Source organism: Hydractinia symbiolongicarpus, chromosome 12 (assembly GCF_029227915.1).
Source record: "Hydractinia symbiolongicarpus strain clone_291-10 chromosome 12, HSymV2.1, whole genome shotgun sequence".
Lineage (NCBI taxonomy): Eukaryota > Metazoa > Cnidaria > Hydrozoa > Anthoathecata > Hydractiniidae > Hydractinia > Hydractinia symbiolongicarpus.
This window is the reverse complement of record NC_079886.1, coordinates 20,693,763-20,721,717: the sequence shown is the minus strand read 5'-3', so window position 1 is coordinate 20,721,717 and position 27,955 is coordinate 20,693,763. Positions and strand designations below refer to the sequence as shown.

At 33.9% G+C, this 27,955-nt stretch overlaps 2 protein-coding genes across 3 annotated transcripts; one reads left to right on the top strand and one right to left on the bottom strand.

Annotated features, from left to right (window-relative positions):
- Window positions 1-334: 334 nt before the first annotated feature.
- Window positions 335-24,594, bottom strand: LOC130621124 (SCO-spondin-like). Of its 2 annotated transcripts, none has more exons than XM_057436427.1 (31): window positions 24,473-24,594; window positions 24,322-24,358; window positions 23,698-23,764; window positions 20,238-21,324; window positions 18,677-19,510; window positions 17,933-18,167; window positions 15,934-15,980; window positions 15,014-15,300; window positions 14,400-14,898; window positions 14,035-14,275; window positions 13,273-13,560; window positions 12,893-13,098; window positions 12,577-12,804; window positions 11,570-11,965; window positions 11,168-11,405; window positions 10,150-10,199; window positions 8,179-9,124; window positions 7,753-7,941; window positions 6,411-7,606; window positions 5,826-6,050; window positions 5,282-5,379; window positions 4,888-5,204; window positions 4,335-4,496; window positions 3,664-4,027; window positions 3,473-3,566; window positions 3,185-3,384; window positions 2,907-3,002; window positions 2,503-2,557; window positions 2,178-2,368; window positions 1,652-1,802; window positions 335-1,370 (listed from the first exon to the last, which is right to left on the bottom strand). In XM_057436427.1, the coding sequence occupies exons 3-31, from the start codon at window positions 23,752-23,754 to the stop codon at window positions 952-954; spliced, it is 9,396 nt and encodes a 3,131-aa protein (XP_057292410.1). In that variant the 5' UTR covers window positions 23,755-23,764; window positions 24,322-24,358; window positions 24,473-24,594; the 3' UTR covers window positions 335-951. The 2 variants fall into 2 exon arrangements, with proteins under 2 accessions (XP_057292410.1, XP_057292411.1); XM_057436428.1 differs by having other exon boundaries at window positions 3,473-3,563.
- LOC130621125 (ribulose-phosphate 3-epimerase-like) lies at window positions 21,720-23,741 on the top strand. Its single transcript, XM_057436429.1, has one exon. The coding sequence runs from the start codon at window positions 21,830-21,832 to the stop codon at window positions 22,511-22,513; it is 684 nt and encodes a 227-aa protein (XP_057292412.1). The 5' UTR covers window positions 21,720-21,829; the 3' UTR covers window positions 22,514-23,741.
- Window positions 24,595-27,955: the final 3,361 nt, after the last annotated feature.

The following is a 27,955-nucleotide window of genomic DNA, read 5'->3' as shown; positions in this document are numbered from 1 at the left end:
CTTTGTAGCCCAAATCTTAACATTGGTATACTTAAGATTTATACATGGTTAGAAAACGCGATGATATTTTTATCTTAGCACGTAAAAACATACAGAAAATAAATATTCCTTTTTACCTTGGAGGAAGAAAGTATATACGAAGTATTTGGAAGAGAAAAAGGTCAAACACGACCTACAAACCTGAAACCATCACTTCCAAATCAAAATGGCCTTTGTAGCAGGGATCCGTTTTTTCGGGTTGTACTGTGATTCTGAAATTAAGCTGCGTTCTCAATAAAAATTGGTAAAAATCAGGTTCTTTTGAACAGAATACGGTTATTATTAAAGACAGAAGAAGAAGAGAAGAATATAAGTATATTAAGAATTGATATTAAAATTTTATTACATATACATTATGAGTTTTTCTCAAAAATGTTTTCGCACAAAAGTAAAGAATAGAAAAAATGAATCCTTAATGTTTAAAAAAAATTACAACTATAAATGATAAAATAGAAAAATAATGTATCCAAAGAAAAAATAGTCAGTATTTACACACAGAAAATCGTCATAATCATTTGGATTACAAAATACATAGTTGATAATATTTTACAAATAACTTCTAAACAAAATATAAGATATTTTAAATTTAGAAAAATCGCGCCATTTTAAAATTTTGTAGAATTATTTTGAAATTTAAATAAAATGAGATATAAATTGGTAATATTGGCCAAAATCTTCGATTTATAGTCTGTTTATAAAAGACACCCGTGCATAATCGAATTCTTCACTAAATTAGTTTCATTCGAAAGTTGTTATATTTTGATATAAGTGTTCACATTTTCAACTAAGCACAACACAATCAAACGCAGCCACAGAACACGAATAGACATAATAAATACTATAAATTACCCATGTAATACGAATCATGTTGGAAGTTTTACATTAAATAGCGCAGACCTCGAGGAGAAAGTTTTAAGGTGAGATCGTTAGTAAAGGAACGTCTACGAAAGGTGATCTATCACACGGCTGGCAATAACATGCATTAAACCTCTCGTACGTCAGACGCCTTCTCATTCCTGTTGCACATTTTAACGAAACAGTGACATTATAAATACCACTGGGTCTACAACACGAGCATCGAGAAATGCTGTATCCATACGTAAAGTCACTGGCTACCGTTGAGTTACATGAGCCCATACACATACTAATTATCAGCGGATACTCAGCTTTGCAATTCGTCTTTCTGTCAGTATAATGCTTACTTCGTTCAAGCAGCGTACATTGCTTTAATGGAGCAATCGTCCCATTTGTGACAATCTGAGTTGTAGTAGTGCTTCCTGTGGTAAACGGTGTGGTTCCCGCAGTGGTAAATGGTATCGTCGTTGTTTGTTCTAAAGAAAAATATATCGACTTACAGCGATGCAAGTTTTCACAGACTATAACACAGACTGTAATTTTTAACTCTTAGAGCACACAGAGAAGTAAATAAGTCAAAATTAAAATAAAATTAAAATATAGTAAAAAATATAAAAAAGTATATAAATGCGTAAATGACATGGTAGTTATTAGCGTAGGGTATGAAAGGTGGATATAACGTATATTTATGCCTGCAGTGATGTAAAAGCTGAATAAAAGCGAGGTTTACTCACTCTGCCAAAAAAAAATAACTTACTAATTGCGACACATTTGCAACATCCATTTTTCGGCTTGATTAGTTCGAAGTTAATCGGACAAGTTGTGTATTTACATAACAGGCCACAGCTGATCGTTCCTGACGAACACTTGCATTCTTCGCACTCGCCACGGTTCCAATATGAGTTAGGCTAGGAGAAACAACAAAATTGGTTTCAAGACACAAAGAAGACTGGTTATCATCGTATTATTTCCGCAGGATTTCAACCTTGAAATAAAAGCGAGTTGAGCAGAGGCAACACAAAAAAAAAGGTGGGAATATTTTTTAATGCATCAAAACTCAGCAAATTCTTAACAGGTAAAGTTTAATACTGGAAAATGTTGTAACATTCTTACACGGTTATGCGGCGAAACACACGCAAATTTGATCGAAATATTTAGCAATCCCATGTGTGGATTAATTGCTTAATTCGAATCTTACAAACAATTCATAATTCAACAAAAATAATATTTTATTACCGCATAAGCAATTGGGTGTTTTAACTGTTTCTCTTTGTCATACTAACCTTTCGCACTCGTCCATTATTTTCTTTGCAATAACAGCCAGTGACGTCGATACAGTGAGTTCCATTATCATACTTTCCCTTCGGACACACGCAACCCTCTTTACAATTCTGCGATGTACATTTTGTATTCACCTTATCATCGCACGTTACTGGGCATGCGCAGCTGGTTTTCACTTGATCGGCTCGACAAACTAAAGAAAATGGCGTATAGAAGTAAGAAGAACAAAACGCAAAACGAAATGAAACCCTATAAACGTAATGAAATTAGGGAAAACCCATAAATGAAATAGAGAAATAAAATAGATAAATAAGGGAGGAAACCCACCTAACTCCTTGACACACTTGCAACATTGATTAACAGGATATTCTAACGTGTGACCCTACAAAAAACATTTTTCTTTTTTTTATTATTGTATTTACCAAGACTTTTTATAGTTTAAACTATTTTTTTCAAATTCTTACATTTAAATTGTCGCAGAATGTTTTAAAAATAATATTTAAGAATTAAAAGATTTTCATGTTCCCAAAAAGACTGCAAAAATTTTAAGACAGACGATTAGATATTCAACTCTAACCATAATATAAATTCAAAAAAACCCACAAAGCTAGCTTATTTTAATGTTTGTTAATAAATTAATAAATAAATATTAAAGTCAACTATCTTACAAAGTATTAGGGATAGAAGTAACCTGGGGCAGAAACGTTTAGTAGTAGCAAAGGGGCACTCACCACGGGACAAGAGATATTGCAATATTTGCTGCATTGTATGCCACTAGGTGTGCACACGCATTTGGTGCAGTTAGCCTGGTCAACGACGGATCCAGTCTAAATTATGATATAAGTTGAAAGAAAGACGTAAAAAGAAAAATACATATTTTATAAGAAAATTTGATCTTGCAAAACTACGATTTTTTTCCAGCTCGTATCGTTTCCGAGTAAACTCTTACGGTAACTGTTAACGCCATCCAGTTCTTTCTACGTGAAAAAAAAAATCAAAACATGCTCACCACAAAAACCTTTCCATTTCGCACACACGGACACTTCGGGTCTGAGTGGCAATAACCAGTTCTTTTACTGTATTTAAAATATTTCGGACAGGAGCAAGCGTCAATGCATTGTAATCTATGACAACCACGCGGGTCTTTTGCGAGACTATTGCATGTATTGATGCACAAACAAGTGGAGTTGCGTGGACACAAAGTTGTAGCTAAAAATCACCGATAGAATATTAAGGTGAGATAAACAAAAGCAAATCAACAAACAAACAAACAGACGAACATAACAAACAAGAATACCTTTAGTCGTTTGTGTAGAACGTTTAACACCACCTGTCACTGTTGTAGGGCCGCTCTCCGTTACTATCTGTGTTTTTATTGTGGTCGTGGGCTGCTAATGGAAGGGTAAAGTTTTTTATTAAAGATAAAAAATCTCATAGACGTTGAGATCTTACATCAACTACGTATGAGAAAAACGTGGCCACACATACCGGCGTTGTGGTAATACTACAATTTTTCTCGTCATATCCGTCTTCACAATCCAGATAATTATCACAAACGTAAGTTCTTTTGATACATTTCCCTAACACAGAACCAAGAGACTTCGGACATAAGAAAAGCTCCTCGCTACAACATTTCTCATCTTCTTGGTTCATACAGTCCGTCACTTTATCACATATCCAACTCTTATCAATGCAATTTTTTGAGCTGGGGCATATAAAGCCATTACATTGAGTGGTCGTAGTCACTACGGTGGTAGATGTTGTAGTAGATGGTAGCACAGTTGTTGTTGTGTCTGTACAATTTTTCTCGTCCGCTCCAGATGGACAATCGTCCTGACCATCGCAAACATAGCTGTATAGAAAAAATCTTCTTTATTATTCAGTAGCTACAATCTTTTTTAAAGAAGAACAATAGTTCCAGACACTCTGAAACCTTAAAGGCAACGCAAATTTCCATTATCCAAAACTACAACAAATTATTTGCTGGTAATAATAACTGACAGCAAAAAACAAAGCCGTTTAAATGTTAACACATTCGACACCACTAATGGATGAAAGTCTCCTCCTTTTGAAGGAGACGTAAACAAAAATTTCAGGGCATGTGATCATACGTGAACTTCTTGCACAAAACTTTTGAGACACTGGAAAAGGCAACTTACGTTCTAAAAATACACTTTCCACTTGGACATTTGAATTGCGACGGTTGACATGTTCGATTCGGACAATACCATTCGTCACTTCCATCCTTACAATCATGATCGCCGTCACAAACATTGACAGACAATGTACACTGACCGGATTCGCATGTAAACTCGTTTGGACTGAAAACAAAAAACCAATGCTACTATTAAAAAGAAATGAATCGAGTAAGAAAAATTATCATCTTCTAAAGGCTGATTTCTACTCAAACGAATGTGGTTGATTTGATCGACGTCGATCGATTCGAGCACATTCGTTTAAGTGGAAACCCGTCTTAACTTTAAAAAAGATTTGTCAAGTGTTAATTGTTCTGAGAATTTATGACAGACAGAAAAAAACAGCACATGTGAATTTCGCACGTTGACTATTTCCTAATTGACTGGAAATTCAGGTAAAAGTCCGTCGCAAAACTGAGTTGTGCGAAAGCTCCCTAATGTAACCTGAAAAATAGAAATGTGCAAAGCATAACTTAAAGTACACGATCAATTTAAGATTGTTTTTAAAATAACATACCCACAAGTTCTGTTACAGTTGAACTCATCAGAACCATCTTTACAGTTCGCCACGTTATTACATACCAATCGATTCGCTATACATTCCCCGTTTTGGCATTCAAATTCACTGCAAACTGTAGTCGGCCGAAACGTGCTAAGGGTTGTTGTAGGTGGAGGGGTGGTGGTCAAACTAGTGTTAATACAACCGTATAACTCGAATCGTAAACAAGGTCTGCCGTAATATTTGACAACTTCAAGTCGTATGACACGTGCTTGGATGGCGTGTTCGAATTTTCGGTAAACAACCTGGTTGACTCTTCTGTTACCAGAGAAAATCTGGAAAAAACAATGTAGATTACACAAAACACAACCACAAAAGCAACCGCGTCACTAAAAATGTAAAAAAAATTCACCTTAACATTTCCGTGCAATTTATAATATTGAAAATCGTACTGGTTGATGCTATACTTGAGTTTAAAATTTCGGATGAACGCAATTGCACTGTCTCGACCTAAAAGAGAAGTGTGACGTCGGTGATGACATTTCTTCGCTCTGTTATGAATGCGGAATCAATTGTGCGCGCGCAATAATTAGATGCGAATCAAGTGATGTTTAGTTGTGCGTACACTATAATTTAGTGCAAACTATGTGACGTTGAGTTGTGCGCGCGCAATAATTTGAGGCGAATTAAGTCATGCTGAGTTGTGCACACGCATAATTGGATGCAAACCACGTGACATTGAGTTGTGGCGCGCAATAATTTGATGCGAATCAAGTGATGTTGAGTTGTGCGCGCGCAATAATTTGGTGCGAATCAAGTGACGTTCAGTTATGTGCGCGCATGATTTGGTGCAAACCACGTGGCGTTACTTACAATTACTCATTGATTGAAGAATTTATAAATACAATACTTTAACAACAACAACATTAAACAGGGCAAGCTATTAAACATCTTACTTTGAACAGCAATTTTATTTACAGTGTAGATTTGTCCGAGGTCGACACTTATCCAATGTATTCCGGAAACATATATATTCGCGCACCACGCTCCTGCAGTCACGTTCAGTTTTTCTCTGTGATTCAGTCTCGCATTAGATGCCTGGAACACAGGTCCCCGTATGGTGTACTGATGTGAACTAGATGCAAACGCTGAAGCTTTGATGATGCTAGGATTGGCCACACCTAAATGGACAAAATAGAAAATGGCTGAAATGTTTGCATGCAACGAAAACAAAAATTTGTCATATTTTTGTGGTAAAGGCTTTCTATAAATAAAGGTCGATAAATTCTTTATTTTCTCCTGCCCTTCAACCAGAAGCTGATGTGTTTGCTTTAAATATATACTGCAATATATATTCTATATATTAAATATATATTTCCCTTTGAATATATTGAAAAACAGGTTCACATTTTACACCCATTGAAATTCACGACAACTCCCTACACTTCCTTGAATTGAAAATCCTGCATGCGAAAAAAGTAGATTTAAGCATTCCTATCAACCGTTTAAATAAAATCATGTTCAAAAAATTGTAAGGCTACCTATTGGAGCGAAGCAATATGGCTTTTTCGTTGTGCAGTTGCGCTCGTCATCAGCGTGAAAACAATCTCTCTCATCATCACAAACCCAGTGTTTTGGTATACATTGCCCATTACCACATAAAAACTCACTGAGTAGACATGTGGGTTTGGACGTTGTAGCCAGTGTGGTTGGCTGGAAGGTGCCAGCGACACAAGTGGGGCAGCAGTCACCAGGTTTCGTTTTGAGGGTCATAGGAGGGACACAGTATAATTTCTCACAAGGTTTCTTCGCACATGTAACAGCATCGTTAAAACAGCTACAGATTTCGCATGATGTTCGATTCCAATTCTGCTCAGCACGAAAATATTGTCTCAAAACTGGATCGTAGCACGGACAAGCTGACGGAAGCACACAAAACGTACCATTTCCAACAAGTCCTTGAGGACAACCACAACCTGGCTTGCATGACCTGCTGGATTCGATACATTTATCCAACAAAAATGTGCACTTACCCTGACAATTTCTTTGACAAGGTTTGTAAATTTTGTTGTTTGGACAGGGCGGTAGTGTAGTGGGAGGCAGTGTGGTGAGCGTAGTTGTGGGCGGAAAAGTGGTCGGTGAAGTTGACGTACTTATTTTTGGACAACCCAATTCATCTGATTCATCCGTACAATCATTTTTGCCATCACAAACGTATTCCACTGGCGTGCATTGGCATGTCTTGTGACATTTAAAATTCAACCTTGAACAGTTGGGACACAAAGTCGGACATTTATCTTCATCGCTACCATCTTTACAGTCTATTTTGTTGTCGCATATTTGAGTAGAGTCTAAACAATTGCTTTTATCTTTGCATATCACTTTGTACGGTGATAACACACATTCAAGTGGTGTCGTCGCTTTTGTGGTAGACGTTTGTGTTGTAGACGGCGACGTAGAGGATGTCGTAGACGATGACGTTGTAAAAGAAGACGTGGATGGCGATGATGTGGATGGCAATGATGTTAACGGTGATGACGTAGACGAAGATGTTGTAGATGACGACTTCACAGTTGTTGTTGTTGTTTCTTTCGATGTAGATGGTCGTTTTGTTGATCCTGTGGTAGATTCTGTTGGTAGGTTGGTTGTTGTTGTGGTGGTTGATGTGGCAGTGGTTGATGGGCAGTTGAATTCATCTTCCTCTCCAGGGCAATCTGCTTCGCCATCACACACCATTCTAAAATCAGGATATTTTTATGTTTATCCTATATTTAAAACTATATTCCTTAATAACGGTATCAACACCTTTATACATATTATTGAGGAGTGTATGGTAGGTTCAAACAAAAGTGAATCATTTATAGTGAAGGCAAGTAGACTTACCCCTTTCGTATACAAAAGTTGGTGTTACATAGAAAGCCATCACATGCTTTAGGTGTGGTGGAAGCTGTGGTTTTGGGTGGAAATATGGTGGTCATGTTCCAAGGTGATGTAGTTGGTGGTGGCGGCTTGGTTGGGCAGTTTTCTTCATCTTCAAATTCGGGACAGTTATAAACTCCATCGCACAATCGTCTTAAGAGATTAAATTTGGATTTGAACATTTAACCCCATAAAGGTAGAAAAAAGTTGCAGAATATAGTGACTTAAAGAAGAATTAACGGAAAACCTACATGTTCTATTGCAATTAAGGAATTTTTTACATATCATAAAAACAACACGTATAACAAAATTTCATTCCCACAAAAGTTCAGGTGTAGTTTACGGTCGCTGCTGTTATATTAAATTCAATTACGAAAGAAAGAAACATACTCTCTTTCGATACAAAACTTAGGCGAGTTTCTGCATTCATATCCAATTTCATTTCCAATCCGACAAGCTCTAATAAGTGTCGTGCTTTTCCTTGTCGACAACGTCGTCTCTTTCGTGACTGTTGGTTTGCTGGTAGACAAGACACGTGTACTAGTCTCCGTTGTAGTGGGAGATTGTGTGGAACTTGTGCTACTCTCACGGCTTGTCAGAGATGTTGATGTGCTGGTAGTTTCTGGAGTAGTGCTGGGACTGGTGCTTGTTTTCTTAGTTACTGAAGTGCTTGTTCGTGTGGAGCTACTTGTTACTTCTGGAGTGGTTTGCGAAGTAGCTTTACTCGTGCTAGATGGGGTGGTGCTTCCTGTAGTAGGTGTGCTTGGTCGATCAGTTATGGTTTCAGTGCTAGATGAGGTAGTCTTGCTTTGTGTACTGGATGTTGACAAAGTGGATGATTGAGTTGTAGTGGGTGGCTTCGTTTTAGAGGCAGTGCTGGTTTCTGTTGATAAAGTACTACTAGGAGAGGTACTTCTGCTTTTCGTTGAACTGCTTGTAGTAGTTTGCGTTGGTGTAGATGTTTCATGTGTGGCTGTTGTTGTTTTTGTTTCACCTACAGTGGTAGCACTGAGAGTACTCTTTGTGCTGCTACTAGTCGTAGTAGACTCAGTAGTGATCCAGGATTTTGTTGTTGACTCCGTACTGGTGCTTGGTGTTTTTGATTTAGTGGTAGTACGTGATGTTGTTGTTGACTCAATAGTGGTACCAGGTGTTGTTGACCCAGCAGTAGTACCCAATTTTGTTGACTCAGTAGTGGGACGTGATGTTGTTGACCCAGCTGTGGTGCCTAATGTTGTTGACTCAGTAGTGGTACTTGATGTTGTTGGAGTTGAAGTTTGAGTTGCAGATGACGTAGATGATGTGCTTCCAGGCGTCGTAGTTGGTGGTAAAGCAGCTGTAATGAAAAGCAATTAAGTGAAGTTAAGGTAAGGGGACAGAAGTTATTTTCATGTGCGCGCTATGCAACATGTCCTATAGCATGCGCATGAAAATGTTTCTCGTGACGCTACTTTTCATTTGCTGCAGAATGATGTTATGAAAAACTTTGATTTAAATGTCCTTAATTATTTTTAAGTGAAAGTGCGATTCAATTATGGCAGCAGGAATACGCAGAGAAATAGTATTGGCTTTACTTTTGCTAGACGATGAAGAAGAATATGCTTTTTTTTACATCACTACTAACCCATAACGCAGGATTTGTTTTATAAAAGTCGACTAAATTTATCTTTTTCTCATCAGATAGCTTTTTCTCTTCATCCGACATTTTTGCTTTTTCTCCTGTCTTCTTTCTTCACTTGATGTTCGACTTATCAAGAAAAGCAATGTTTACAGTTTCTTGCATTTTCATTGGTCAATCACACCATGCCTCAAATAATTTTGCAAAATATCTGTTGCATGATATGGGGACACGAGGCACAAACGTGCCGTAAAAATAATTGTGTCCCAGGAAATGTTGCAGAAGGTGGAGACACGAGCAACATTTGCTATGTAAAAAAATGTTCATCAAATTTTGTCCTTGGAACACGGGCACAAAATAGATTCAGATCGATTTTGTCCGCGAAGTTGTGGAACAACATTATTTTGCTCCATTGCAGTAAAAAATAGATAAAGGACACAAGCAATTTTTGTCATGTGCATGCAATGGAGAAATGTTACATAGCACGCGCATGAAAATGTCCCTAGTGCTTAAGGAATATCGGAAATCCACAAAACCATCAACGTCAATTTTACTTTCATTTTCATAGTAAAAAGGCGCTATTTAAAAATTCACGTAAATTTGTCAATTGGCTAATGTGCTATATTTTTTGAAACTGTTTGTGTATTCTCAGTATTAGTACTAGATCCTGTAAACGTGTAAAACTTCAGTATTATCTTTTTCCGTGTCAGTAAAAAACAACTTTTTTTGATAACATAACATACTTGAAGTACATGTCTGTCCTGTACATTGGAGACAACCATCTTTGCAAGTACTAAAGAATTAAAACATTACAAATTACCTAGTTGTCAACTCTGAACAACACAAATTACCTAGTTGTAAGCTCTGAACAATACAAATTACCTAGTTGTAAGCTCTAAACAATACAAATCACCTAGTTGTAATCTCTAAACAATAGATTACCTAGTTGTAAGCTCTGATCAATACAAATTTTCTAGTTGTAAGCTCTGAACAATACAAATTACCTAGTTGTAAGCTCTGAACAATACAAATTACCTAGTTGTAAGCTCTAAACAATACAGATTACCTAGTTGTAAGCTCTGAACAATACAGATTACCTAGTTGTAAGCTCTGAACAATACAGGTTACCTAGTTGTAAGCTCTGAACAATACAAATTACCTAGTTGTAAGCTCTAAAGAATACAGATTACCTAGTTGTAAGCTCTGAACAATACAGATTACCTAGTTGTTAGCTCCGAACAATACAAATTACCTAGTTGTAACCTCTAAACAATACAAATTACTTAGTTTTAAGCTCTGAACAATACAAATCACCTAGTTTTAATTGAGAATTCACTTAGACAGACCAAAAATAAAAAAATTATGATTTTCATGACGCAAGCAAAACCCGTCAATATTCATTGTATAAAGTTGACAGCTTACAAGATAACAACTGCAATAATATAAGCGCAACAACAACTAGACTACATAATTAGATCGACACTAATTTACTGCCATTAAATGGAAAATATAAAAATATATAAAAAATATATCATCAGTTTGATGAAATTTAAATATCTACAGCATATGTTAGAAATACCTTTTCTACTCAGTGTTATAGAAGCATTTATTTGAGGGATGGGGTGTAGATGGATTTTGAAGACTTTTAAAATTAGCACCTTTCGATTATTCGAAACAAAAGAACAAAACTAATGGGGGTGGGGGTGGAGGGTGGCGTGAAGCCCCCAACTTGCCCCTCCGGAACTGTTACTTAATGCTTACCATTCTTGACAGTTGATAATAATAAAGGATCCTGGTTTATGTTCCATGTTGTCATGATAGCAAGGACACTCAGCTTGTTTAATACATTTACCATTATGTAAAACTGTATCATTCGAGCAAACACAACCTTCAACACACTTGACAGGAAATTCTGACTGTACAGTACATATGTTTCTACACGTGCGGGGATTTGAGGAGCCACAAGGTTTATATTCTTGACACTGCTCACATTGGATAGCTGAAAATGAAGCAAACACAAAAAATAAAATGACATATTTGCCTTTTTATTTTTTCATATCAGTTACTCTTTCAGAAGCAAATGTAAATATCAACAGGTTATTTAAATTCGTCACTGCAATGATTCTGCATAAGGATATAAATGTTCCATAAATAAATACTCACGACATAATTGTTGTGATCTCCACTTAATGTGAACGCCCTGTGCATTACATGCTTCTGCATATGCTGATACAGCTGTACATAAACATTCACAATCACCACCCATATCACAACCACAAGCGTCGTGATAACATGCATCAAAATAGGGATGTGGATTGACAACTGCGTGGCAAGGCTTAAACACCTCTCTATTGATAACATTACATTGCTTGTGCGACCAAGGAGCACGTGACTTGTGGATACTGCAAGGATGAACGCTTGGTTTCGTATCAGGACAACGATCATTGACTTTCCAACTGTCACCAAAACTTGCAGCATTGACCACAACATCCAGTTCAGGTGTCGTAAAGTCATCATTTTGATCATCGTTAAAGTTGCCACAAAGTCCACATGTTGACCCTAAATTCAAAATTTCTTCAGTAATGAAGGCTTGTGTACAACAGTTAATGAACTATTTCTTAAATTACATAATATCATATTACTTAAAAAGTAGATAATGCATGCGCATTCTTTGAATGTGAAGATGTATCCACCCGAGGTAAGTAACGGAGTGAAATATTGTCTTGAAGGTACATATTCAAAAAGATGGGACCGTAATATCTGTTTTATTACATGCATAAACTGTTCCTTAAAAAAAGAAGCCCACAAGCATTTATGTGGACTAAACATAACTTTTAAAATCGATTTATTTTTTGCTTTCAGAAGAAAAAACGTGTTTGTATAGATGTTTACAAAATTCCTAAATCATTCTAAATTACTTTTAAAATGCTTGAACGATTTAATGATAAAAATCAAAATTACAATTGATTATTTTCATTGAATAATAGAAGTGGGTTATAATGAATTATTCGATAGGCGGATTTGCACAGATATATCATAATATATTAAACATATCACAGGCAAATCTGTTTCTTACTATTCTCCTAACGAAACAATAAAACAGCTTGAAAAAACAAATCTTTAAACTTTTGCACATGATAAAGTCAAGCCCTAATAATAACAAAGTATACCTTTATACTTGGGATTTAATGATATAAGAATCCTTGTGCCACGATCCCACAATACAGTTATACCAATCTGTGTATGTATGATATCAAAAAATGTTGTTTTGATAACATCATACTTTGCAGTCATTATATTATGATTTGGTGCAGGTAGAGCAGTCATTGGTTGATCTTTCTGCAAATGGAGGATTGTATCTTCAAAGGTAAAATAGATGGACTTTGTGCACGTGGAACCTACAAAATACATTTTATATACTCAACAGTATAATAATATTCTACAAATATTAACATAAAATAAATAAAAAAAACATAAACAACATACCCGAGTTTCCACAGGGTATATTCTCTGCTTGAATTCGAAATGTTCCATTTCGTCCATCGCAAAAGTCTTGTGATATTAGATAGTCACAACGACCTTCAAACATAAAACGCTTTCCATCAAAAGTTGTATAGTGTGGATCTCCATAAACAGAACAGGTACCAGGACAAATATTGGCAGTGCAACTCCACTTGTTATTATTGCAAGTGCTACAAATAACCAAGAATGCAAATCAGGAAAATAATTTTTGAATTTAATACAAGCATTGAAAACACTCAATAGAACAACATTAAGCAACTGTTCGATTACCCAAATGTCAGAATTATAAATTTTCTCTTTGTTAGTAAAAAACAGTGTGTGTATATAACAAAGGTTATACATACCACGTATTACAATCCCAAGAATATGTTTCTCCATCTTTGTAAGCTCTACCATTATAATGACAAGGACAGCTTAGAGCATCAACACACTTATTGTTTAATGAGTCCCAGATTGTTCCATTTGAACAATGACAACCAGCAGTTGAAAGCTGATTTAAGCATGGAAGGTGCAGAGTTTCACAAGTTTTCAGACATTCTACCCCCACATCTGACCATACTTGATTACCAGGACATTTTGATTTCCCACAAAGCTTATCGTTTTCGCATTTTAATTGACCATTTGCACAAATACTATACAAAAAGTTTTAAATATATTTCAATATTGAATTGATGGAAAAAATATCCAGTTAAAAAAGCTACTATAATTTATAACCTGCGTAAGATGGTCGCATAAATAGTTTCAAAAATTGTACTGCATGATTGGTTAGAAGTTACGTCATAACAGGCAATATTTCCCGGTAATGTCTGCCACCATAACAACTGTGTTTTAATAACATGGTGGCATATATGAAAAAATATGAAGAAAGACCACAACGTTTTCACAATTTTAGTTTTAACTACCAATGAATGATAACATAAGAAGGTTGACATAATACTTGACTATATTTTTTATTCAAATCTCGTTTGTTTCACAAAGGAAACAGTTTCTATCAGGAAATTTCTATTTTCCTTCGTGAAACTCAATAATCTAATAATAATGTTAATCCTAATAATTTGTTGTTGTTTAATAATTTAAAAATAAGGGTTAGGTAGAATTATACATACCATTTCTTGCACTTTTCTTGATACACCACATAACCTGCTGGATAAGAGTTTCCTTGATGATTGCACGAACACTGAGATATAGGAACACAAGAACCAAGCTCATTTTCTAAGGTTCCATTAGGGCAGTTGCATCCAGCAATGCATTTTTCATTACAGTTTGTCTCAAGTACCAAGTCTTCACACTTGTTATGGCATATGTTTCCACACTCTTGATATGTTCGACCAGTTGGACATGAAATAGCTAACAAAAAGAATTCAATATACATGTCTTACAGTTTAAAACAACTAGTATGACAAAATCAGTTTTTGCTGTGCTCCTATACACCTGACACTTATTTCCATAGTTAAAAGGGGGGAAAACTTACCACATTCTGATACGATTTCTTCATTTCTCCAGTTAATTTTTACACCTTTGTCTGCGCAAGCTTTAGTATAAGCAGCAACAGCATTGCATAAACATTTCACACCATCCAAACATCCACAAACATCAAATCGACATGCCTCAATATACGGATCAGGAAGAACAATATTATGACAAGCAGAAAAGGGTGATAATAACATTTTTCTACATTTTTTACTTGCCACTGGTTCTTTCTGAGTTTGCAATTCACAAGGATGTCGCTTTTCAACAACAGGATCACAGTTAGTACCAAATTTCCACGCGTTTCCAAAAGCTATTTCATTTTTATTTATAATGCCTTCAGGTGTCATAAAATCATCCTTTTGGTTCAAATTAAATGTGCCACACAAACCTCGGGTCTTATTTCGAAAGCGAGGAGAAACCGTGACATAAATACGTGAAGAACCATCAAATAGAATTTCCAACCCAATAGTTGTTGACACTTTTAGAAACATGGAGGAGACCTAAAAAGAAAGAAGGAAAAAATAAATCTAGAAGCTTTTAATAAAGCATAATGGTAATTAGCTTAAGTAAACTTACTATAGATGACAATAAACTAATTAATAAAAAAAGGCTAACCTTTCGTATAAGTATGCCAGGGCCTGTATAAGGTAGTAGAACAGCTTTCTTTTCAACAGCAACTTTCATTCCTTGATTTAACACAATAACGCTCCCATTTAGTTGCAGAGTAACAGACTTTGCACAGGAAACATCTTTTGTTGTGCTGCAAGCAATATTTTCAGTAGTTACTCTGAATAAATGAGTTTCCCAATCTTGTGCCAGAACATATTTACATATGCCATTAAAATCAAACCACTTCCCATCAAACGTTTTATAGTGTGGATCACCATATGTTGCACAAGTACCTGTGTTGAAGATGGCATAGATTTTTTAATAAAAATACACAAAAAATGAAGCATTGGGTTTAATTTTGACCTACACTTCTTGGTTTTTTTATAACATTCGGACACCGAATTGAACATTAAGATTTACTTTAGTATTATATTATAATAACATTATACAGGCCATTTCTTAATTAAAACTGCCATTTCTTAATTAAAACTATGGTAGAGCTACTGCTGCAAGTGTGTTTCACACTTAAGTATTTTTTGTTTTCCATACCATTATATGTTATTTAAGCTGCATAGAAATGATGCTTGAATACTAAGGAATTGTCTCCACGATTGCTTCAATTTGTATAATATTTCATTTGAATTGATATCTATACGATTTTAGAAAGTGAAAATACCGATGTGGATTGTGTAAAAACAATAAAACAGCATCGAAGAAAGCAAAAATATCGCTGTAGATTGTTAAAATATCACAAAAGCTTTTTTCATCACTCTATAGCTAATATTTTGAAAAAAGAAAAAATTCTGAGTGCGATAAAAAGCACTCGTAATTTTTTTACGAGCGTGCGCACTCGTCTCAAGGAATGGCCTGATTATATTTTTATATTTTCTAAAATTTGACAATAAGGTAATAATCAATAAACACACCTGGACATACATTTGTTGTACAGTTCCATCTACCACTTAAACAAAGGCTAAAAGTAAAAGAAATAAATAGAAAAATATGTAGCTAAGATTAAAGAAATAAAACAAAACAATATATCAAAGAAAAAAATTTTGTGATTTGGCAAATTTTGGCCCCACTAAAATTTTTGAAAAAGCTTAATGATTATCAAAACAAAATATGATTGAGAAGGATATTCGAGAAAAGTTAAATCTGTGATTTTTTTTATCCTTTAAATTTCTTTTACAAACCAAAAGGAACTTTTTTATTTTAATTTCATTTTCTTTGATAAGGCAGGCCATGTCTTGAATAAAACTATGCCAGAGCTACAAAAAGCACCCGCTAAAAAAATTACGAGTGCTATGGTGTGCGAAAAATCGCACTCGTAAGCAAAATTTACTAGTGTGATGTGAATATTTGCAAGTGTGATTCACACTGCACTATTTTTTGTTTACCAGAACGTTATGTTTTTTAAGCTGCATAACGCCCCTAAAATTAGATTGTTTTGCGTCGGCAATAAAAATGCCGACATGAGATACATTTCAGCTGATTTGGAAATGGAGTACAAGTCCCATTGACCTACCTACCGGATGGTGTACTTCAGTAAGTTAATAGTTCACTGCTAACTGGCTTTCTATGTTTCGAGATGAACTCATTAGGAAGTACGTTGAGCACATGCTCTTTACGAACTGAAGGTTATGGCATCATTAGGTTGTATATCGCAGAAGTCGCCGGTGACATGCGTCGAAAATGCTTATCACAGGCACAGTTCAACATGAAGCAAACTGTACAGGAGACTCAATTGATAGTCTTTGCAGAACATCTCTCCTCACAAAACCAAGGGCAGGGCTGACTTATTGCCTGCTGCGTCTTGTTTGAGAGAAAATTTCCAGACTTCTTTTTAATACGATATACTTTTGTGCACTCTCATTGTGTATGAACAAAATTTTGTTTTATTAAACAACTTTTTTTAGTATTTATTTTTGGTCTAATATTCAGTCATACTCTCCTTGTGTACAAACAATTATTTGTTTAAAAACAGTTTCTTTCGTTTTTATATTTGTGGGCCACCAGAAGGTATTTTAATCTTTAGCTACCTGGTGGTGAAAGTATAAAAATACATTTAAACACCTTTTTTCCTGCTGTTCAAAAAAAGTTAAAAAGATAATGTTCTTTTCTAGTAAAAATAATTTTGCACATAATTTGCACCACATAAAAGGTATGTATGTCTTATTATTTATTTCTTCTGTTTTATGTCCTATAACTTCTTCTTGTCCATATGATTTAAATGTTGAAAGTTCAACTCGCTTTATCTTTGCTTCCATGATAATTCAACATCGGAATGAAGTTTTTTTTTTTTTTCGAATACAAACATTTTATCAGATAGAACAGGTGAAATACGTCACAAGGGATTACTGTGGAACAACTCAGTCATTGTTTCAAAATAAAACGTAGCAAGTGAGTGGGATCAATGTGAAAAGAAAAAAAAGCATGTGAGCACTTGTTTTTTTTTTTAAAAAAAAGATCAATTATCAAAGTGAGTATGAAAACATGAAGAAAATATCTTTGAAACAAAATCAATCACGAAGAGTAATCAGCGTAATAGCCTTTTTCATCGCTCTATAATATTTTAGAAAACGAAAAAATTCACGAGTGTGATAAAAAGCACTCGTAACTTTTTTTATGAGTGTGCGGGCGAGTGCGTGTGCGATCGCACTCGTCTTAAGGAATGGCCTGAAGGTTTGGAGTACATTCACTGTTAACAAATTCTTTAAATGAATCCAAAATAATAGCTGCTTATTGATGCTGGCATTTTATGATATAAAATATAAACAACTGTATTTATTGGAAATGCTAATTGTCACGAAAAAATCATTTTTGCAAAAAAAGTGGCGATTAGCAAAGGTTACTTTCCTTGATTTTGTGTTACAGTTGTAAATTTAAAATTTCTATATGGTGATGAAACATCAAATTAAAACTTACCATTTGTTGCAGTCCTTTTGTATAGTCTCCCCTTTTTGATAGATTTTATCATTGTGTGTACAAGGACATTCACTTTCAAGAATGCAAGTACTATTATATTTTACATATCCAGATGGACAAACACAACCATCAATGCATTTATTTATGCATGGTACATTTTGATATTTTATCTTGCAGGTTCTGGGGCAAGTTGAATCACATTCGGAATATATCATATCTCTTGGACAGGACCTATCTAAAATAATGGTGCAGAAGTATTTAGTATGAGTATTATTGGTCTGTTAGTCACAGGTAAAGCTTGTTTAGCTCATCATCATCAATATATAATCGAAGAATTATTCTTTTTGATTTCATGATTAAATTTGTGCTATACAGTACAGTAATATCTGTTTTTAACAGACAAGTGATATACCCCTATATGATTTTCAACTACATAGCTATGTTCAGGTGGTGGTATATTTATATAAAAAATAAAAAAAGGAAAAAGGGGTTACAAGGCTTAGCAAGAGTTGAATAAAGTTTTATGTACTGCTAAACAATTTTTCAGTACAAACTGGTGACTAAACAATAAGAACAGCAGTTGTTTTAAAAAAGGTTTTAATGCTTTAACCTGCAGTAAGCACAAAATGCTTCCCACCCTCATGACATAAACTCTGCCGCACAAATTATCTTACAAAATGACAAGTATGATTTAAAAACTATATTCCAAGAAGATAAAAAAGCTAAAGAATTAAATTGACATACAACATAATGACTGACTCCTCCATTGCAAAACAACATTTTTTTCTGCACAAGTTCTGGAATACTCTGTCAATGCTTGGCATGAGCAATTTACACCAAATGGTACATTACAACTAGCAACATCTTCTAAACACTGATTGTAAAAAGTAGATGGATCAACACTTCCATTGCAGCGCTGAAATTTCAAACTATACAAGACACTGCAAATTTGAGTTACTTTATTTTTATCAACAACAGGTAATTGGTTGTATCTATTAACAACAGGATTAATGTAACCGTAATGCGAGTAACTTTTCGAACAAACTTCTCCAAGTCGAAGCCGTTTCCAGCTATTAGCAAATGTTTCTGAGGATGTTGCCATTTCACCTTGTGAGCTTGTAAAATCATCTTTCGGATTTCCATTAAAATTTCCACAAAGGCCACAGGTTTTATTTGCATAAGATGCAGCCAGTTCTATATAAACAGAAGTGCCATCCCACTTTATAGTAACACCTGGCCAGCCAGATATGACAACATAGTTAAAACCTGATTTTTCAAACAATATATTTTTAAAAACGTAAGGAAGAGATATGGAATCATTGTTAACTTTGACATTATTGTGCTCCAGTTTAATATTTACGATCCCAAAGTATATATTTACAGAGTGTTTACATGATTGAGACAGTGACATACAGTTTGGTTCTGTGAATAAGTGTACAGCAAAAGTGTTATCTATACAATCTGCAGTTAACTGGTATGTGCAACCACCAGAAAATGTAAAAAAATGTCCATCAAATGACTTGTAGAAGAACGAATTAGAGACAACACATTTGGCTTCTGAAGTTGGTAATGATGGCACTAAAAATAAAAAAAAATCAACCAATTATTTTGTCAAAGTAGTTTGCTTACAAATTTTGGAACACCTTTCATTTTTTTCAAATCTTCAAGTTTACAAATATATATATAGATAAGGTATTAATTTATATAAGAAAAAATACCAAAAAAAAATAACCTTTTTATTTTTTTTATTTTTATATTACCTCACAGAAACAAATTTGTAAAGCAATTTAATTTAGTGGATGGCAAAAGCTTGTTTTGGAAAAAAACATGAAATTTGATTATTTTTTTTTAAATCAGGCACCAATAATAAAAGCAACCATCTTATGTAAAAAAGAAAGTCAGTCTTAAAGTATAAAAATCCTATTTTCCTACCAATTATTTTTTAAAAAAGTAAATTATATAATTGTGGGGGAATTTAATTCTGTGGATAGCAAGAAAAAAAATGCAAGGACCACAAATTCCACCATATTTTCTTTCTGCCAAAATGATTGACAATAAAGTCAAAGTTCGATGGACTCAATATATAACATTTTTTATGCCATTTTTATATATACATCTTTAAGAGTTAAATAGTTTTCTATCAATACCTAAAGACATAGTGTAGCAACAATAAAGTCACTTTACTTTTATAACATTTCAATATAAAATCAATTGATTTGGAATAAAAATAATGCTACCTGTGCTATATTTTCATGTATTTATGTATTCATACATGTATAAATGTATATCTTAAAAATGTACATACCATAGATAGAACAATCTTTTCCATAAAAATGATGATGACATTTCTTTCCGCCATTGTCATTACAAGTGTAATTGCTTCCTACTTCTTCCTTACAATAATTTTCACAGTCCTTGCCATAGTAATTTGGCTGGCATCGCTTTTCACCAGTATATGAATTGCATATATAATTTGACTTTACATCTTCTCTACAAAATACTGAACAATTAACACCAAACCAATTAGCTAAGCAGATTTTTTTACCAGTACTTGCATCACACGTGTAGTAACCACTATCTAATAAGTTAGGGTTACAATAAACATCACACTGAGGGCCGTACCAAAAACGTAAGCACTTTTTGTCACCCAAAACACTACACTTGTAAGTACTTGTGTTGTTTTCCTTGCAATGAACTGTACAGTTTGAAGTGTACCAATTAGTATAACAAATTTTATCTCCATTCTTATCACATCTATAGTGACCATCTATGTCACTGTCCTTTTCCATACAAAATTTATCACACTTATCACCATACCAGTTATCTTTACAAACTTTGGATCCATTCCTATTGCATTCATACTGCTGATTACCTGCAGAAAAACAAAATGTGCTGCATGTGTCACCATAGTAGTTATTAGAGCAGTATATTTGCAATGCATACTTGATACTTGAAACTTTTCCTTGCCAATTTCGTAATAAAGGAATGGATTCAGATTTGGTAGAATACACCTTGACAAATTTGATCTCATCATGAAATGTGTCAATAATATCATGTGTATTTCCTTCATCAATATCTTTTACTGTTAATTGAACATTTATACTATTTTTCCATTCATTTTCATAGTTAAAGATAATTGGATTTATAATGTTTAATCCCAATGTATGACCAAATGAAATGTAATTTTGATCAATGTATTGTTTTGTTGTAAATCTGCCAATGTCACAATTTGCAGAGTTTATAATAGCGGATAAACATCCAGTAATTTCTGGATCGCATGGATTTGAACTACAGTTTTTACCGCTGTCACAACATTCTTTATCATTTTTGAGTCCTTGTTTATTTATATAAGATATAAGCTTTAATTCTACAGTGATGTCACCATTAACCACCTATAAAAGTAAAAAATAACATTTCTTACATTTAAGTGAAAATATAGAAGTGAAACAACTTTGGTTGTAAACTTTTGGCGGCCAAATCAAGAACACGTGGAAGTTTGCTTTGATAATGTCTACCATATTGTTTGTATATACCTTGTTTTCCCGGCTTTCGATTTCAAAGTAAAACACTGAACTGTGGCACGAATCAGGTAAACAACGGTAGAATATGGAATATTGCATAAAACCTTATTACTTTAACTTGTTTTAAATATTATTTAAATTAAAATAGCAAAAAAAACATGTTTTTGGGGTAGAATTACTTATCAAATAGGTTTTAAAACATATGAAATTAGGTCTGCAAAACGACAATATAGAGAATGCCTCGCCCACTCAAATGCAGTGTCACTTTCCGGCAAAACTTGCTAAGGTCGTCAAGAATTGTATTGTTAGCTTGGCAGCTAACTGAAGTTTTTTGTCAAAATATCAACCTTATTCTTCATTTCAGGTGATAAAAATTATGTCTACGTGTCATAACCCCCTACAATGCAAAATTGGTCCCTCTATACTTAACTCTGATTTATCAATGCTACATGATGAATGTGAAAAACTTCTGATGTCTGGTGCGGATTACCTTCATTTGGATGTGATGGATGGGCAATTTGTACCAAATATTACTTTTGGAGCCCCAGTGGTTAAGTGTCTTCGATCAAAAATAGAAAAAGCTTTTTTTGACATGCACATGATGGTTATAACCCCTGAACGGTGGATCAACGATATGGCTGATGCTGGTGCAAATCAGTACACATTCCATGTGGAAGCGACTAACCAACATGAACTTGTTATTCGTAAAATTAAAGAGTCTGGTATGAAAGTAGGAATTGGGGTAAAACCAAATACTGATATATCAACCGTGCTTCCTTACATGGATGATGTTGACATGGTTTTAGTGATGACAGTGGAACCTGGCTTTGGAGGACAAAAGTTCATGACAGACATGATGCCTAAAGTTGAACTTATCAGAAAGACCTTTCCTTATATGGACATTGAAGTAGATGGTGGTGTGGGCCCAGCAAATATAGATATAGCTGCTAAAGCTGGTGCTAATATGATAGTGTCTGGAACAGCAGTTGTTAAAAATCCTAATCCAAGGGAAGTTATTAGCGAATTAAGAAGCAATGTTGAAAGGTATATTAAATTGTAATGTATATAAACCTTGTGTAAATCACAAGCAACTTTTTGTAATTTTTTTTTGAAAATTAGCCTTCTTTTTAACTATCTTTTCTTTTTACATTTGTAGGTTATATTTGATAGGATGTAGGTTGTCATAAGTCCTGGACCAACAGTTTTTTTTCATAAGATCAAGCAATATTAGTTACATATACCTTAAACGAAAAAGTAGCCCTAAAGCAATTTTTTTTATTCAAAAATCAAATTGTGAATGGGCCTGTACTTATTTCATTATCAATTTTATATCCTTATTTATTTTCCCTGAATTTATCAGTTGTTCATATAGTTCTGTTATGTTAGATTATTGATGTTTTACCGTCAGAATGAATTATCTATTGTAATAAATAGACCACCAAAAGAGGTTTTTTAATATGTACGTGTAGTTGGTGCGTTGTCTAAACCATAAAATTCAAAACTTTGACAAGTAAGAAGACTAATAAAAACATTTTTTTTAAATCTTTTGTATTTTTATAAGCATTTAAGAGTTTAGAGCTTAGCCATACTAATATTTTTTTAAAGAAACTGTTCTTGCAAATGTTAGCAATGTTCAATTTTTTATTTTTTATGTGCTACCATTGTACTACATTATGTGACTGCATACAAACAAAATTTTCTTTATGTACACACAACACACGCTTGTTTGTGCTTGTTTTAAAAATGTTTATATATTTACAAAATAATTGATGGCTCAATAGAAGCAAATATTTGCTGATGATTAGTGCACGTGCCATATATCTCTCTTTATAAATTTTTTAATCACGTTGTTTGTAAGGAGTATCTTATGAAACTAATATTTGATAGGTCTAAAATTTACGAAAAGTGGAAAGCAATCTAAGAATTTTTTGTTTAACGCCTTTTTTAACTTTTGCATTTTGTAGCTCTTCAGTTTGATTGATTTAAAGTAACTCATCGCGAAATTTAAACTTGCGCAAAAAAATTATAAATTACGGTATTCTTTTTCTTTTTCAAGGCTCGTAGCACATCAAAGTGATAGCTTAGTTATCAATTCTTAAGTTCTTATAATAAGAAACGTCCCAATAGAAAAGAGAGTAAGACCTTTTTCGCAAACTCGGCGTTTTTATGCGATGAGTTATCCTGTAACTTATACTATGGAAGGACAAATAGAATTTTGTAATTATTTTGTATTTATTTTCTTACCTGAACATTGTACTGAATCCAAACGAAACAAAACAACGCCAACATGTAAATCTTCATATTTATAGCTCTACGAAATAAAAATTTTCACATTAGAGGAAACTAAAAGAATTAATCCCAGTCTTACAATTAGTGCTTCTCATGACATTCAATACAAGAGCATTTTTTGGAGATACAAGATACCAGTGCATATTTTAAAGACAACTTGAACTTTGCTTGCTACTCTATCGCCAACACGCTAGCTGTGTCGTCACGAATTTAGTCTTGAAAAAAAACATTCAGGAAATAAACGAACGGTAAAGATGTGCGAATTATTTTAATAATTTTGTTTATAAACAATTTGACATTTCCGTTTTTACTTCCCGTCAAATAGCAATAAATATAACACCAAGCGCTTTTTTATAATACTCGTTTGCCCTTCCTTAATTTGCTGACGATTTTACCACCACTCTTACTGTTGACAATCTATCAACAAAACAGTTCATTTTGCTGTCACTTTCTTTTCTTCAGTGTGTTGACGATACTTGTATTTTCAATAAAAACAAGTTATTGTGAAAACTTTCTGGCAAGCGTGTTTCATTAAAAAAGAAAAAAAAACTGACAAGGAAAAAAACATGTCCAGCCTACCTTGCAATACGATCATCATTTACTTCGTTTCTTGGCACTAAACAAAAAAGAAAACAAAATATACCAACATATTAAATCATTCTTTAGAACCTCTTTTTTCGTTTCATAGTATGACTGAAAATATGCATATTGTCATAAATACAACTCTTACAGTGTTTACTCCGTTGGAAACTGCAATTTAGTTGTTGTTCGTATCTAAGTAAGGTCGTTTTTGTTGCAAGTGTTTTGTGATGGAAGAATGATCTCTATTTCTAATTATTTCTGACGTTTGTTTACAGAAGAGTTGTCAAAACTTGTTTTCGATGATGCGTGGGTGCGAGCTTGAAATAACGCAATTCACTAGAAATCGTAATCAATCTCTTTAATCTATTTATTTGTATTTTTGGAAGCTGCTTGATTGTTAGAAGCTCTTGCCAGGTCCGCCTCTGATTTGGTTATAGTATGTTTTGTTTTTCAACTCATTTTTCATGAACAAACATCAGCTAACAATAGCTGATGTCGTAAGCATGTATTTAAAATATTTTTCAGCTAATATAATGTAACAATACAAGGTGTGTATGTCATGAGAGATTGTTGTTGTAATAATACGCTTGAAGAGGATTGTAGCCATGCCAACTGTAAACAATAGCCTCTTTTAGAAACAAACTTTTAGCTGAGACCTTTCTCCAAGCTAAGGCGTTGCTTAAGTTTCTCTCTTTTACAGGCTAAATTCAATATTTGTATTCCAGTTGATGTTGTACCAAGTGAGGTCAAACTTTAGGTTCTAATCGCATGTGCGATGTAAAACCTTTCGCAATCATGTATGTCTTTCGAACTATTGTCGTATGACCTCTTTGTAATAACGTTTCATGCGCTTATAATTAAACCTTGAAACCTTGATAATTCCCTAGCGTTTATTTAGTTTGATTTTTTAGAATTTTTTTTGCAAAATATGCCGAAGTGTTGCCAGTTTTTTTTTGTGATGTGAAAAAATGCAGATTTTTTTTTGCAAAAAAATTCCATGCAGATTTACTTTTGGAAAAAAAATTTCCTAAAAATGTTTTTGTAAGCTATAGTATATATTGGCACCTCATTTTTGTTTGTCGCGTTACTATGATTTAGTACTTAACAATCATACAAATATTTTACGAATCTCCAATTTAAAGTTAAAATTTACCCATTTTTACCAAATTTGATGACGTCATTAGTAATTATGACATCATAAAATTTTTAGGACCAAGAGTTTTTACGTAAGGCCTGGGTAACAGTTGTGGTAAGTTTCATGTTAAATGAAAAACAACTTTAGAAATTACAAGGAGCGGGAGAGGATCAGCATTCCCCCTTTCTGCAGAAATAGGGATAAGGTAATACATGTGTCCGAAAATAATAACTGGTTACAGTCATCTCCACTTTAATATCGGTCGCAGATATATATTTGTTCTACATTTTCAGAAGCAACCGTTGTTTACAAGAACTCAGGGACTATATCGCGATAAATTTTGTAAACATGTACACCTTAGCTATTGCTCACTCCTTTCAATAAATTTCTGATGCAGGCAAAGACAAGTTTCTAGAACTAAACAAATAAACACACAAAACAATAAAATATCTCTTGACAAGTTTGAAAATGTTTGATGATAACTCAGAGCTCCTTATCTTCGGCATATTATGTAGTGGTTTTAATTCATTCAAAAATAAAACCACATACGCGTGTCATTTGTGTTGAAATCTCTCATTTATCATTACCAGGTCTCACCAACCTCAGACTGTATTAGTAACGACGAATAGACCGCAATATTTTGTTTGTGTGGTTATCATTTGCGATGACAGAGAAAAACTCAAATTTATAAAAAAATCCAAAAATTTAACTGAATGGAAAGAAAAGGTAAAATTGTGGAAACAGCGATTGTCAACATCCAACATGATAAGTTTATGGTACATTTTATGCTTGCACTGCTCCCATACTTGTTGTGCACCATATATGTGACGAGATTTTGAAGTCCAACTCTTGTTTATGAAAAATTTTTAAATTGATGGCCATCAAGAACGATATTTATTTTTAAAACCGCATTCATAACAAGAGATGTCAATCTTGAGGATTGTTTCAAGGAGTTGCGAAATTTTTAGCAAACAAACAAATGATAAATACTCAAAAGTCGGGCGCTAATTAATTTTTTATAAAATCTCTTCGCCGTTTTGTATTTTAAAATCAATATATATTTTCAAAAGTAAGCTTTTTGGATTACGCCATCCTTAGTACTAATACAAAAGTTAAAATCAAATTGATTTTTGATCACTCTTTTTCATTTTTATTATTATTGCAGTCAAAATCGGGTAGGCAGGTAAGGACTAGAGGTATTTTATACATATAAAACTACCAAAGAATGTGTTTATAATATCCCCACAAATAATAATTTCTTGATCATGACAAATCTTAAAAGAGGATAAAAAAATAATATTCGCGGTATAGTAAAGTTTACAATTCATCGAAGAGTTCGGTGGATAAAAGCACACGCTAAACTTAAGAACAATCGATTACTTTAAGAGGGCTGATTAATTCTATTTTTACCCATGCCTATTCCGACCAATCAAAACAGAAGTACTTGGTAAGCCAATTAATCGGAGCAATATCGCGGTTTGAATATACTCGATAAGTTTACGTAACTTTCATAACAATGTTAACTGTCTTGAGCTCGCTTTACCAAGTTCTAAAGAGACTGGAGTAGAAAAGACAACCAAAAACATTTCACAGTTCCTTGCCTTTGCAGAATTGTCTTTTCAATCAGCAGGCGTAGAAATGAGGTTGGTCTGAGGGACGTTTGATAAATATATATAAACAAAAAATAGCAGACATTAAGCTCTTTGTGCCAGGTTTTTGTTCTCTTTTATTTTAATGTGCAAAATATTTGACAATGTTTTTTACAACAATACCACACACCTCAGTAAGTTTACAGCATATTTATGTCTTGTGAAAACAATACATTGATATTCTGACTTTTCTTGGCATTTTCGGCATGACAAACCACAAGGACGTTTCACTTCTTAAATTGACATATTTTGTGACGTTTTAGATGACATGGTCATCATAGAACAACTAAAATGTGTTCTGATATTGAATCAACCAATCTAATCTTTCTTACTATTAAGCAGATGTTATTTTAAAAAATCAGCTATTCCAAATTTTTTTTACAGCATAGCCACTTTAGTGTGTTATTTTATCGTGGAAAACATCGTTGCATCCCCACCATAAAAAATCAGCTATTCCAAATTTTTTTACAGCATAGCCACTTTAGTGTCAAGAACACTATTATCAATTTCTGTCCTGTGTTCTGAACGAAAACTTTGGATATACACCGGCATTTCATATCCAATTTTCTTTACACGACGTGGGTTGACCGGTAGTTGTGGCGAAAGCATTTGCTAAACATGCACGCGCTGTGGACAGAACCACGGACCATGCAGTTACGAAGAAAATTCTATAACCACTAGGCCACGGCCACCAGGTAACCCTTGTCGTGCAGCCTGTTATTGAAAAGACCTTTCTTTTTCTAATCAACATATAATCAGCTTTCCGAATCCAAGTTGGTCGTTAAGGACAAGTCCTAAATAGTTCATGTGTGGTCAGCTGGTTAGCCCACTTCATCCAATTTCTAAA

Bases quoted from the DNA above. Each gene is read 5' to 3' on its own strand.
- LOC130621125 (XM_057436429.1), top strand. From the start codon at position 21,830: ATGTCTACGTGTCATAACCCCCTACAATGCAAAATTGGTCCCTCTATA.
- LOC130621124 (XM_057436427.1), bottom strand. From the start codon at position 23,754: ATGAAGATTTACATGTTGGCGTTGTTTTGTTTCGTTTGGATTCAGTAC. The intron at 13,099-13,272 runs GTATGTATAACC...GGTTATTTGTAG, and splicing joins TCTTGGGATTGTAATACGTG to CACTTGCAATAATAACAAGT. The intron at 5,205-5,281 runs GTGAATTTTTTT...TGTTTTTTCCAG, and splicing joins AATTGCACGGAAATGTTAAG to ATTTTCTCTGGTAACAGAAG.